This window comes from Schistocerca serialis, chromosome 11, assembly GCF_023864345.2.
Source record: "Schistocerca serialis cubense isolate TAMUIC-IGC-003099 chromosome 11, iqSchSeri2.2, whole genome shotgun sequence".
Taxonomy (NCBI): Eukaryota; Metazoa; Arthropoda; class Insecta; order Orthoptera; family Acrididae; genus Schistocerca; species Schistocerca serialis.
The window spans coordinates 208,863,497-208,878,064 of NC_064648.1; the positions used below are offsets into that span (position 1 = coordinate 208,863,497).

At 43.6% G+C, this 14,568-nt stretch overlaps 1 protein-coding gene across 1 annotated transcript in view; it reads right to left on the reverse strand.

Moving 5' to 3' along the window:
• The window catches only part of LOC126426707 (uncharacterized), a 165,650-nt gene that overhangs the window by 78,930 nt on the left and 72,152 nt on the right, over positions 1-14,568 (reverse strand). Inside the window, exons 2-3 of the mRNA XM_050088629.1 lie at positions 8,865-10,137; positions 6,291-6,396 (exon numbers count right to left, since the gene is read on the reverse strand). Of these exons, the coding sequence (XP_049944586.1) occupies positions 6,291-6,396; positions 8,865-9,185 (427 nt within the window). The 5' untranslated portion in view covers positions 9,186-10,137. The remainder of the gene's footprint in view (positions 1-6,290; positions 6,397-8,864; positions 10,138-14,568) is intronic.

A 14,568-nucleotide genomic window follows, 5' to 3' on the forward strand; every position in this document is an offset into this window, starting at 1 on the left:
GTAGCACGCCAGAGGTTACTTTAACGTCTGTAGACGTCTATCCATTGATAACAACATGCTGTGTTCTGTTTGATAAAAACTCTTCAATCCAGCCACAAAGTTGGTCTCATATTCCGTAGGCTCTTACTTTGTTTATCACGGGACAGTGCGGAACTGTATCAAATGGCTGGTTCAAATGGCTCTGAGCACTATGGGACTTGACATCTTAGGTCATCAGTCCCCTAGAACTTAGAACTACTTAAACCTAACTAACGTAAGGACATCACAAACATCCATGCCCGAGGCAGGATTCGAACCTGCGACCGTAGCGGTCTTGTGGTTCCAGACTGCAGCGCCTTTAACCGCACGGCCACTTCGGCCGGCGGAACTGTATCGAACGCCTTCCGGAAGTCAAGGAAAATTTATCCTAAGGACAAACACACACACCCATGCCCGAGGGAGGACTCGAACCTCCGTCGGGACTAGCTGCACAGTCCATGACTGCAGCGCTTAAGACCGCTCGGCTAATCCCGCGCGGCGTTGATACATTCACTCAGTTATTTGTTACAGAGGGTAGTTAACCCTCTGACCGAACACGCAGAGCTACCGTGCCGCAATTCAACCACACTACGTAGTACCCCTTTCTTTATTGCTACTGAGTGCCACACAGAATTCCAAAATTTTTTTCCGCTATTACTCGCAGACAAGGGCGTACCAGGGTGAATGGCTGCAGGGTGTCATAGCTGGGACCTTAACCTACGTAACCGTATAGATAGTTTGAAAAAGTTGATGGCAACGCTGGAGGTCTCTCCTTGTGAGTTGCAACTAATCCTAAAGTGTGTTAAGTCTTCAGGGCAAGAATAGTGCGACCAGACGGTGAAATGTACGAATTTGGACGAAAAACGTCGTAAGCTGTAGTGAAATTTTGGTGAAGGTCAGGTGGTGAGATCATTACGACGCACGGCCCGAACAGTGGACGCACTGTGCGTGATGCTCGAGATACACACGACAGACATGACTGATAAAAATGGCGCGGCGACATATTGGCTAAAACCGGGCAGAAAAGACCAGTTAGGGCAGAGAACACAGACCTTGGGAGAACTCGAAACCTGGAGAGGGAATTCATGGCAGAGGGACTGGGACAACAGCGAAAGCGCCCGCGGGGTATATACCGGGTGATCAAAAAGTCAGTATAAATTTGAAAACTGAATAAATCACGGAATAATGTAGATAGAGATGTACAAATTGACACACATGCTTGGAATTAGAACCAAAAAGATACAAAAGTTCAAAAAATGTCCGACAGATGGCGCTTCATCTGATCAGAATACCAATAATTAGCATAACAAAGTAAGACAAAGCAAAGATGATCTTTACAGGAAATGCTCAATATGTCCACCATCATTCCTCAACAATAGCTGTAGTCGAGGAATAATGTTGTGAACAGCACTGTAAAGCACGTCCGGAGTTACGGTGAGGCATTGGCGTCGGATGTTGTCTTTCAGCATCCCTAGAGATGTCGGTCGATCACGATACACTTGCGACTGCAGGTAACCCCGAAGCCAATAATCGCACGGACTGAGGTCTGGGGACCTGGGAGGCCAAGCGTGACGAAAGTGGCGGCTGAGCACGCGATCGTCACCAAACGACGCGTGTAAGAGATCTTTCACGCGCCTAGCAATATGGGGTGGAGCGCCATCCTGCATAAACATCGTACGTTCCAGCAGGTGTTTATCAGCCAGGCTGGGGATGATGCGATTCTGTAACATATCGGCGTACCACTCACTCATCACGGTAGCAGTTTTGCTGTCCAGCGCCATCTGTCGGACATTTTGTGAACTTTGTTTTTTTTTTTTTTTTTTTTATTTAAAATAAACCCCATGTCACTCCAATCATGTGTGTCAATTTTTACCTCTCTATCTACATTATTCCGTGGTTTATTAAGTTTTCAAATTTATACTAACTTTTTGATCACCCTGTATGTTCATCTACATCTACATGGATACTCCGCAAATCACAATTAAGTGCATGGCAGAGGCTGCATCAAACAACCTTCACAATGATTCTCGTTTATTCCCATCTCGAACAGCGTGCGGAAAAAACGAACACCCGTATCTTTACGTGGGTGCTCCCATTTCCCTTATCTTATTATGACGATCGTTTCTGGCTATGTAGTTCGGCGTCAACAAAATATTTTCACATTCCGAGGAGGAAGTTAGTGATTGAGATTTCGCCGCAACGGAAAACGCCTTTGTTTTGATTATGTCCACCCCAAATCCCAAACATTTAAGTTCCAACCAACGTATATGTATTTATTTATTTATTTTCGTGTTATGGGTTCTGCCATAATTAATTTTCATGGTTCACCTTGACTAGGCTTACTAACAAAAAAAAAAATTTTGCCCATTTAATTAAAATGATTTAAGCTTTGTAGCGACTCACTTTAGTTTTGTGCGCCAACCAAAAATTACCTCTTCATTATGGCAAAGTGTGAAGTAAGAAATTTTGAAAGAAAGCTATGTATTTCGGACACTTTTTAAGATTATTGTGCTCTTCCATTATTTACTGCATATACTCGTCTATACACGCATGTTTAACCGTAATTGCAAAATATGCGAACTGGTCGATAATCCAAGTGTAGCTATTGTTCTTTGTTTCAGGAATGAAATGCCAGTTTGGTTAAGGTACTTCTTTAAGTGTTAAAGTAGATTCTGTAGTCCTAGTAATTAATTGCGAGTTCTTTTCTAGCCCACTTCCATTCGTGCAATTGGTGTGGACAGATTGGGAGCGTACTGTAAGACCTTCGGTACACACACCATCAGATTATTTGACTTGTCGCTCTAACGAAGTAGGCGAGTGTCAGCAATATGTCTCGTGGTCTTATCGTGGCGTGTTTATCTTCTGCCATTAGGTCAGACGATAGAAATGCCACTTGCACGCTTAGAGTAGCAGATTGACGGTGACCAACTTTAAACAGAACTTGATTAATTTTCACACACATTTATTAAAATAATAAAAATCATAGATATTACGTAACTTGATTCTGGATGCTGTTTGCAATTGACAATCTGAAGTTCCTTTGGTCTTGGTATGTTAATCTTATTTTCACATATCTCTGATACTTGACAAAGTGTCTATTCATTTATCTTCATGGCTATGTACAGAAATATGATAATCTTATTAGGCGCAGACTGAAACTTGTCTATAGACTGGTACAGCAAATGCAGACTGGTACAGACTAATGCAGACCAATGCAGACTGATGCAGACTGACTAATCGGAGGTCTGTACACTCGTTATAATACCTCGCGCGTTCATGTATCACTGCGCGAGTGTGATCCACGAGGAGAAAAGGTTCTACGTTAGCAGCAATCTCATTGGCTGCGTAATATATTAATACGCGGATCGGCGGAAGCAGAATTTGGTCCGTCTCTAAGGCAGCGCCATCTCGTAGTGCGGAGACGGACGAGCGCTGCGCCTGCCCTGTTGTGTTTAGCGGGGAGCGCTCTAGTGGGAAAGTTGTGTACGCGCTGACTGCACGGAACTATGTACACAACAGTGCCAAGGTATCTTCTCGTTTATATTATCATTCCATGTGGACACTATTTTGGGGTGGAGGATGGGATTATTAATATTTTTCCAGACATTACTTCAGTGGACCGTTGTATATTTCGCTTGCACGGGGTTTGAGCCGGCCGAAGTGGCCATGCGGTTAAAGGCGCTGCAGTCTGGAGCCACAAGACCGCTACGGTCGCAGGTTCGAATCCTGCCTCAGGCATGGATGTTTGTGATGTCCTTAGGTTAGTTAGGTTTAACTAGTTCTAAGTTCTAGGGGACTAATGACCTCAGAAGTTGAGTCCCATAGTGCTCAGAACCATTTTTTTGCACGGGGTTTGGCCTATGGTGTCTCGTGAGGTGGTAATATGTCCTTCTGGTGTGAAGCTGATGTGGAGTATGTTGAATATACCATTTGAACACAATGAACTCTTAACGTCTGGCTCTAATGCACATATACATCAGTTACATAATAGACTTGTAAAACTTTCTCCTGCGATCGATTTTCTCGCAATTGCCAGAGTAGTGCACCTTACTACTTGCACATTATGTTGTTTAAATGGCCTACTAAAGTTTTGAAGTAAACCTGCGATCACAACGTTGTGGCCGCCCCTTGTTGGTTACAAGGAGGCAGGTCATCTGTAAATGGCGGCAAATAAAATACGAATCGTCCAGTTAGGCAATGCAGTTTGGAGGATTGCGAAAGCTGCAGTGAGGCTGCCGCGACGGTGGATGGGCGCAGGGCTGAGCTTGCGGCCGGCGGTGACCCGCGAAGGAAGGAACGAGTTGGCGACCGTGACAGGACGAGGCGAGGAGAGGCGGGGGCGTGGAAACTGGGCCGTCGCAGCCAGTGTTTCTAGAGACAGGGCGAGAGGCGTTTCGCAAGTGTCAGTCTAAAGGAGAGGAGCGCCGTGGCGAAATTAGCTGACATATCGTCTGTGGTGATGGTAACTGAGTGCTAGTATTACGCCAACGAATGATGGGGTGAAGGGGTGGGAGGGGGGGGAGGTCAACTGCGACCCTGCTAGTTTTCCTTCATCGACAGGATGAAATAACCCTCTACAAGCCTACTGGATATTGGACGAAAATAGGCGCAAATGAGGACACTGGAGGATAATGATACAAGCAAATAACTCTAATAAAACATGTAGTCTTCTTGGTTTTACGGCCTCCTAATAAACGTAGGTTGTTGTTGTTGTTGTGGTCTTCAATCCTGAGACTGGTTTGATGCAGCTCTCCATGCTACTCTATCCTGTGCAAGCTTCTTCATCTCCCAGTACCTACTGCAACCTACATCCTTCTGAATCTGCTTAGTGTATTCATCTCTTGGTCTCCCTCTACGATTTTTACCCTCCACGCTCCCCTCCAATGCTAAATTTGTGATCCCTTGATGCCTCAACACATGTCCTACCAACCGATCCCTTCTTCTAGTCAAGTTGTGCCACAAACTTCTCTTCTCCCCAATCCTATTCAACACCTCCTCATTAGTTATGTGATCTACCCATCTAATCTTCAGCATTCTTCTGTAGCACCACATTTCGAAAGCTTCTATTCTCTTCTTGTCCAAACTAGTTATCGTCCATGTTTCACTTCCATACATGGCTACAGTCCATACAAATACTTTCAGAAACGACTTTCTGACACTTAAATCTATACTCGACGTTAACAAATTTCTCTTCTTCAGAAACGATTCCCTTGCCATTGCCAGTCTACAGTTTGGTATGGAAACCAATTAACGATCTGTCATTCGTGGGGGACCACAGTCATATAGAACTTTTTGAAAGAAATTTCCGCCATTTCACTGTTAATAGATCATTTATTTTACACAATCCTGATTTCGGCCATATAATCATTTTCAAGAGCATGTTGAAATGTTGGAACATGTTCGACCTGTCTGTGACGTGTCATCGTCGAAGAACATCACCAAAGAGATGTTTTCTTTTCTGACGACATTGCATACTCAAAGTCGTGGATCAAGGCATCACGTAGACGCAGCATTTATTTCGAAAGGGATTCGATTGACTTCACACCAAAGATTAGGTACGTAAGTACGACCGTATGGGGGATCGAAACTTTGTGAGTGGGTTCAGGATGTCTCAGTTCAAGTGGTTCAAGTGGTTCAAATGGCTCTGAGCACTATGGGACAACATCCGAGGTCATCAGTCCCCTAGAACGTAGAACTACTTAAACCTAACTAACCTAAGGACATCACACACATCCATGCCTAAGACTGGATTCGAACCTGAGACCGTAGCAGCAGTCCGGTTCCTGCCTGAGGCCCCTAGAACCGCTCGGTCACAGCGGCCGGCTCTGAACTGCACCCTTTGCAAAAACAAAAAGGTAGTACCGTATGAGCATAGTGTCAACGACTCAGCTGGAATCGGTCAACTCATACAAATACCTGGGTATGGTAATTTGCAGGAATACGATACAGAACGATCACATAAGCTCAGTTGGAGGTAAAGCAGGTTTCCTAATATATTGTGTAATAAAATGTACCTCCTGCCACGCATTTTCTGCCCGTTCACGGAGTATAGACATAAACTTGCAAGTACAAGTAAGCTACTGTAGGTCCCCAACAACTCTTACAACAATGATCAGTATGTCTAAAATTGTGGAACTACGAACTGGTTAGTGCACGCTAAAATGCAAATTAGAGCAGTCGCAGTAGGTATTAAATGATGCCTTCTGTGCGATAGTTGAAGGCAAGGAAAATGTAATTACATAGAGAATGTAACACAAGTAAAGCGAACTCACCAGCGTACGAGAATATCGGGTGGTCGTTGGAGTGGTTGGTGAACTTGGTCCAAGCGCAGAGGGTGAACTGCTGGATGTCTGGAATGTCCGCCTTGTACTGAATGTACTGAAACAGAAGACAAACACGCCACTCTGTAAGTTACAGTCTCACATTCCGACGTCATCTAGCATGGAGCATTTTCTGTTTGTAGCTAGGCCGGCGAATGTGTTTATACATATTAGAAATAAACAAAAATGTGACAGCCCAACCATGAAAAATCTCTCTCAGTGATCGGTGTTTATGAGTTTAGTTCCAAAGTGTGCTGAATCCCCAGTACGACAACAAAAATCCATATCAACCACCATTTATACAATTAAATCTCAATGCTAGAAGCTTAATTGTAAGTGTTTAATTTTTATGTACAGGTTGGTTTCATGATCATGTTACAAAGTTCAATGGATGATGAAGAAGCATAAATGAATTAATTTGAGGAAGAGACCCTGTTCCGGAAACGATCGCGTAGAAAGTTGCAATCGAAAATCGTTCTCATACGTCAGACACTCAAACTCTTCTAATGGAAGCTCTTTGCTTTCCAAATTTTGAGAGGATGAAGTGAGAATGAAAAAAAAAAAAAAAGTCTACTAAACTAGAGTCCTAAAATGTATGCCTTAAAAGGTATGGGGACCTGTTCAGTAAAAGAGATTTTTTCACAGTAGTAAATATGAAAAATTCCTCATAGCTCTTAAGGTATGTACTTTAGAGCGCATATTTACTGAACATTTTATTCTTCTTTTGGTCAATACTACTTACTCCCACATCTGGAAAGCAAAGAGCGTGTGTTACAAGGGTTGCACTCTCTGAGGTATTAGGATTTTCGCTCATAAATTTCGACTCAGTCGTTTCCGCACCGGGGTCCCTTACTTCAGGTAGATACAGTTACTCTCCTCCATCATCCCAGAAAGTCTTTAACATCATCACGGAATCACCCTCTACATTTCTTAGGCAGCTAAGGATAATCTATAACTTGTAAATAAATCAGACTCCACTCAGAAGGAAGTGAAATACGGTTGGAGTCTGTTTTCGGATGTTATTTAATCTGTACACTGAACAAGCAATAGAGGAAACCAAAGAGAAATTTGGAAAGCGAATTATAGTTCTGGAAGAAGAAATAAAAAGTTTGAGCGCTGCCGATGAGTGTATCAGAGATGGCGAAGGACTTTGAAGAGCAGTTGAACGGAATTGATAGTGTCTTGAAAAGAGGTTGGACGTTAGAAAGTAAAAAATTAAAAGTAGCAAACGAGCTTTATTAGTTCGGCAGCTGAAATATAAGCAGCAGTCAAAATGTGAAAGTTGCCCTACCTGGTACACTGACGCGGAATCTGTTACACCGCGAACATCATACTTAACATTATCAAAGTGATTCTCTTGTGGGATAAGTTGAGTCAAATTTCATCCTTATACCAACACAACTTTTCACCATTTTTCGGACTTTCACAAAAGTCAAAATTACTGGAACGAGGGACGTATCGCACAGACAGTTCGCTGTTGTGGTGTAACTGCAGAACGAGTGTAGACGAGGTGGACTGGGTCAACAGTGTGGAAAGAAGAGTGGGCAAGGATCCTTCCAGAAGGAATGGACCACGAGTAGAACATAGGGTTGTTGGAAGGTCTCTGACGAACAGGTGGACGACAACAGCTGAAGTCTGGACAGAGGTTGCAGGCAGGGTGTCACCACGAAGCTTAGGGAACACATTACTGGAAGCTGGGTAGAGATCTCGAGTTGGCTAGCATCTTTTACATACAACACAGTACAACAGTCAACATAGACTTGATTGATTTAGAGATCGTGCCAGATGGAATATTAAGTGGCATTCTACAGTGTTCAGCGATGAGTCACACTTCTGTTAGTTGTAGCTAGATCTATGTCAACATGTTAGTGGAAGGTCACGGCAAGCAGAGGTTTTCGAGACCCATATCTCTCCTACTCTGGGTATCGTAGTGTTGAGGAGCTACTGGATATAACAACAGGGCTGATGAGATAATTGTTGAAGGGACGCTGTGAACGTCCCACTATGTGGCAAGAATGGTAAACACTGCAGTTACACACTTCATTAACATGGCACCAAATGGTGTATTCTAACAGGATAGCGCATGACCCCACATGACAGTTTACACCACAAATGTCTTGAAGAATGTGCAGATTCTCGATTGGCCTGCCTGGTCTTCTCATTTCTCACCCACAGAGTGTGCCTGGGATTGAAAGGATGACGTAAGCTTCCAAAGAAGCCTCCAGCCAGCGCTATCACTGTACATGTAAGACACTGCATGTGTTTCAAATATGACAAGGAATTTCTCAAAACATTCTGATATTGTTTCCTTCTGTGCCACAAGACATACAAGCATGTACTGATGCATATGAGGATCACACACTATGCTGTTGTTGATGATGGACCATCAGTCCAGAATGGAATACCCATTATGTGATGAACATCCCCACAAAATTTGATAAATATCCAATCGATACTTCATGGTGTAACACACATTGAGGTAAAGCTTGAATAATATGAAGTTATTATATGACTTATATTACTCACCTGGAAATAGAGGTCCTGTGTGAATGTGACTTTGTAGAGGGCGCACTGCCCCCCATCCGCTTCACCGAATCCTTGACTCGCACCGTATAGTGGTGAAGATATTCCTTCGGGCCCGTCCAGGGTGGATATCTTGTTGACCAAGTTCTGGTAGGATACTGCAGGCGCTGCAGAACCCAACGTCAGGCCGATGCCGGGGCTTGGGTCTGGAATGGGTCTCCAGCCTGGAGAAGAGCTGATGACAGCGCCGCCAGTGGCAGGGCGCGGTACTAGCAGCGCTGTTGCCGCTAGCAGCACCAGTTGCACTAACATCTCTGGATCCATTGGAGTGAAATGTCTGTGCTGCTAATGTTTGGCTTCAGGTAGCAGTATTGTCGAAATGTAAACAATATTGTCCCTTCCCACACGTATTCTCTATTATTCTGTTTGTTTAGTGAAAAAAATGTTTGTATCTGTTTATAACTTCACATTAATATCCATTCACTGTCGAGAAATATAGCACCAAGAAATTCTGATGTAAACATGAAGGTGACGCCTTTCCTTCAGAAAACTGTTCTCACTGTTAATAAAGATAGTAATGTCTGAATCCTTGTTATACCGGTATGTTAACGGGACATTTATGAATGACAGTCTGCTGTGCAGTAGCTTTGCTTGCAGTTTGAAACTTGATTCTTGCGAATTATTTCCCGATAGGCTGAAGTTTCGTCTTTCAGAAGGCAACGTGAGGGAAATCGCACAGGATATTGCTTGTAAGCCGCGTTTGGCTGTGTTTCCGTCGCGAAATTTTGTCGCCGGTGCCGAATGCCGCAGATTGCGAAAACAGACGACTGTCTGGCCTAAGAAGGCGGCAGCAGGCGTGCCAACGTTTGTGAGCTAACGGATCTCAGAAGTTGCAAAGAAAGCGTCTACAAAACTTTCGTGTTTCTTGCGACACTTGACGATGTTTTCACTTTTTTTTTTCTTTCCTCTCCCTTTCAAACACACACTTTTTCTTCTCTCCTTGCTTCGTTCCCTAAATTACTTTTTTTACACTGTTACTCTGCTCCCGGTATGGTTTGCATGCGACAGAGCTTTGGTCGCGTTTTAGAAAGCCGAGCCGATTACGCAAGCTTTGCGTGTGGTATGTTAATTAAAACCACTTTCTAGTCTCACTGCGGTTTCTGAAGTGCCGGTAAGTGCTAGGCGATGTCACGGGACTAAATGTTGGGACTGTCTTCTTCGTTTTCTCTTCCTTATCTTCGCTTCAGCTGATTGGACATGCGCCGGGTTGTTGAGTCTGGAACAAAAAAGACAGACGTTTGAGTTAGACGATGAATAGCGCCGAATAGTGAATTATCACAAAAGCCTGTTATCAAAGTACGTTGCGGAATGCAATATTTCTGTGTGTTGGCAAATCATACTTTCCTATGCTCGTCATACAAATTATAACGTCAGCACACCAACAAAGCGAAACTCGACGCTGAACACAACAGAATAGGCACACTACGTAGAAGGAAAATCGATATGTTTTCGTTTTTCTTTCTAAATAATAAATTTTTTTGAAACAGATACTGGCAGAACTAAAGCGGTGAGGAGGGGGCGTGAGTCGTGCTGGGGTAGCTGAGATGGTAGAGCACTTGCCCGCGAAAGGCAAAGGGCCCGAGTTCGAGTCTCGGTCCGGCACACAGTTTTATTCTGGCAGGAAGTTTCATATCAGCGCACACTCCGCTGCAGAGTGAAAATCTCATTCTGGAATAAAGTTTTTTGTTGGATTTTATTGTCCAATATTTCATCTTATCCATCCACCTCTTGATATTCGTTCATCTGTTCAGACAGGAATGTAAAATATAATATAGCACAAAAAATGCCTTGGGCTTGTGTATCGACTTAGAGGCATCTTCAGACACATTCAAATGAAAACATGCTGATATATTCGCGCATTTTTACTTGATAGTATTAGTGCCCATGTAATGTAATATAATGCATCGTCTAGGGAAACGTGACATGATGCATGTTATGTTGTATAGCATGACACACGCCAACATATCATCTAACATTGCATTTGCCATGTCGTGCAATATGATACAACGTGTCACTAAAATTTAGGATGCATGCATTCCCCTCTGGGATACTTCCTATTATAGATGCAATCCAACTCTCGGATATTTACTACTTCAGATGAATCTGATTTCACTGTCAACAAGCATATGAATTTGTGTCTATTTGTTCTTACACTGGACATCATACATGTAACAGGAGGTGAGAGTGGAGAAGAAATGGTCCATTTGGAGGAAAAAAAATCAACCTTCCCCACAAATAAAGAACATGTTTTAGTGCCCCCGCCCCCAAGGAACAAGTCAACCCCCAAAAATTTTATCGCCACAGAAAATCTTTTTCAGCTATAACACATAGGCTCTTTAGCCACATTATATTGTATATTATTTACTGTAGATGGCGAATCTTCTGGATTTTGGGCACAGGGCCATCTGCTTTATGACCTGTAAATTGCAAGATGCAGGTGTGCCAACATCTTGCAACCAAGAGAGCTCACTACGCTTGGGAAGTAGGGTTAACTCGCAAAAAAAGCGCGAATATGTCAATATCTTTTAATTTGTATGTCTTTGAAGCTGCTAGATAAATAGGAAAGCTATTTCCCTTCTTTCACATTGCTAACTCTGCCCAGGACACGTTCACCTTTTTCTGTTGTGAGAGGAGCATTTTTTCATTCTGGTTCCCAGCTTTTACTCCATCATAATTTCGGCATTAGACCGCCATAGCTTGGCAGTCCATGTAGATTTTTTGTTGACTAGGGCGATTGATCCGATACGGGTTTTTAATTCTCGAACCATGCTGCTTGTATCTTGGCAGCGGGTAAAGTTTTCTACCTTCTTACAAAATTTGAACTGGTTCGCACAAGTTTGAGACAAAGGAGTGGCGAACTTAAAAGAAACCCGCAAAAAAAGAATGAAGTTAAATTTTTTGAGTTTAAAATTTTATCGTAAGAATGCGTTTTTTTGTTTATTTGATTCACTTTAAACCGTTTCTGCGCACTCATTTCACGTAAGAACGAATTTTACGCTCTACATTTAGCTCGACTTTAAACCATAGTATCTAGACAACGGATAAAGATTACTGGATTTAAAAAAAATTATATATATATATATATATATATATATATATATATATATATATAATTTTTTTTTTTTTTGGAAGTGGCGTGCTTCCAAAACCTCTCCGAAAAACTTGTTTTTTGCACATGGTACCCAAACCAAGCAAGGCTTTTTCAAACGGTTAAAACTTATCTTCGACCAAGGTTCGACACACCGGTGGACCTAATTTGAACCATCAGTCTGGAGGCAGCCCGGAGTTATTTAAGGATGACTGTTTTTGCTCGTAAAATACGAACGGTGCACATACAAATTGTGCCATTAGCAGAGCAGCAATTGCAGCCCAATTAAAATCTTTTGTAAAAGGAATTAACGGATTCGAACAATTTGCCTGAGCGCCGGTTCGTCGTCCAAACCTTGCTTAATAAACTGTAACATAGCTACTGAAAGACGGATGTTCGCATGGCTATACAAATGACCGGTGGTCCGGACCAAACCAAAAACTTTTCACCCCATATTCCGAGCTCAAATGCAACCGAGCAGCTAGCCCTACCCAAACCACTATTTAGCGCGCAGCCTCCTCAAACATATTTGTCACTGCGCTTCCGAGCTATAACTATTGATCCAAAATGTTTTTATCTCTCTGCTTATCCACCTAGACTTCTGTTTCTTGGAAATTTTTCACTTTCTTCCGTCCTGTCTTTGTTCTTATATCTCTTCCTATTCTTTCCTCAGTATTATTCCTCCTTTACCTATTCTTATCCTCCCTACCTATTCCTCCCTCACTACCTATTCAACCCTCACTGCGTCTTCTTTCCTTTGTACCTATTCTTTCATCACTTCTAATCATCCATTTCTTTCCTCTCAATGTGTTTTCTGTACTCTTCAATATCTTTCATTTTTTTCATTTTGTTTTCTTCTCACTCTTCCAAATCAATCCCTTCTTCACATATTCTCGCCTCTCTCACATCTTCATTCACGTCTCCCATCTTGATCAACTTATTCCGTTACTACACTCAAAATCCACTAAAACATGTGTTCCATAGTCTAGTCGCTGCCTATACAATTCATCTCCTGTATTGCTCCTTCCAACGCCATTTTCGCTATTCTTGAAGTCCTACTAACGTCTTCGTGCCTATGGCGAACTTTTCAATAGCTTTCTTTCCTTTCCTATTCTTTTCAGTCTCACCAGCATCATACAACACAAACATGACACCACCCTATCTAGGCACACATCTATTACGATTACCTACACCCAAAAGACTCATTAACGTACAACTATATTAAGGATAATGCTGATACATGGTGAAACAAAGCTCTGGTGGGTGGTTTGCGGGTTTAAACCATCTCAGGATGTGACCTTGCGGTGCGCACGGTGGCGCTGGCAGCAGTCCACATACGCAGAGGAGTGTTGGTGCATGTCAGAGTACGGTGCAGCGAGTAAGTGTCCAGACGTTTTCAGACGTGCTAATGGTGACTGTGTGTTGAAAATGGCTCAAAGAACACATATTGATGACGTTATGAGGGGTAGAATACCAGGGCGACTGGAGGCTGGTAAAACACAGCAGGTCATAGCACGGGCCCTCCATGTTCCACAAAGTGTGATCTCAAGATTATGAGAACGATTCCAGCAGACAGGAGACGTGTCCAGGCGCTACAGTACGGGACGTCCACAGTGTACAGCACCACAAGAAGACCGATATCTCACCATCAGTGCCCGCAGACGGCCACGGAGTACTGCAGGTAGCCTCGCTCGGGACCTTACCGCAGCCACTGGAACAGTTGTCTCCAGACACACAGTCTACAGACGACTGAACAGACACGGTTTATTCGCCCGGAGACCTGCAAGGTGCATTCCACTGACCCCTGGTCACAGGAGAGCCCGTAAAGCCTGGTGTCAAGAACGCAGTACATGGTCATTGGACCAGTGGTCCCAGGTTATGTTCACGGACGAGTCCAGGTATAGTCTGAACAGTGATTCTCGCCGGGTTTTCATCTGGCGTGAACCAGGAACCAGATACCAACTCCTTAATATCCTTGAAATGGACTTGTATGGAGGTCGTGGTTTGATGGTGTGGGGTGGGATTATGATTGATGCACGTACACCCCTGCATGTCTTTGACAGAGGAACTGTAACAGGTCAGGTGTATCGGGACGTCATTTTGCACCAGTATGTCCGCCTCTTCAGGGGTGCAGTGGGTCCCACCTTCCTCCAGACGGATGATAACGCACGGCCCCACCGAGCTGCCATCGTGGAGGAGTACCTTGAAACAGAAGATATCAAACGAATGGAGTGGCCTGCCTGTTCTCCAGACCTAAACCCCATCCGTCACGTCTGGGATGCTCTCGGTCGACGTATCACTGCACGTCTTCAAACCCCTACGACACTCCAGGAGCTCCGACAGGCACTGGTGCAAGAATGGGAGGCTATACCCCAGCAGCTGCTCGACCACCTGATCCAGAGTATGCCAACCCGTTTTGCGGCCTGTGTACGTGTGCACGGTGATCATATCCCATATTGATGTCGGGGTACATGCGCAGGAAACAGTGGCGTTTTGTAGCACACGTGTTTCTGGACGGTGTTTCTGGACGGTTTTCTCAACTTACCACCAATACCGTGG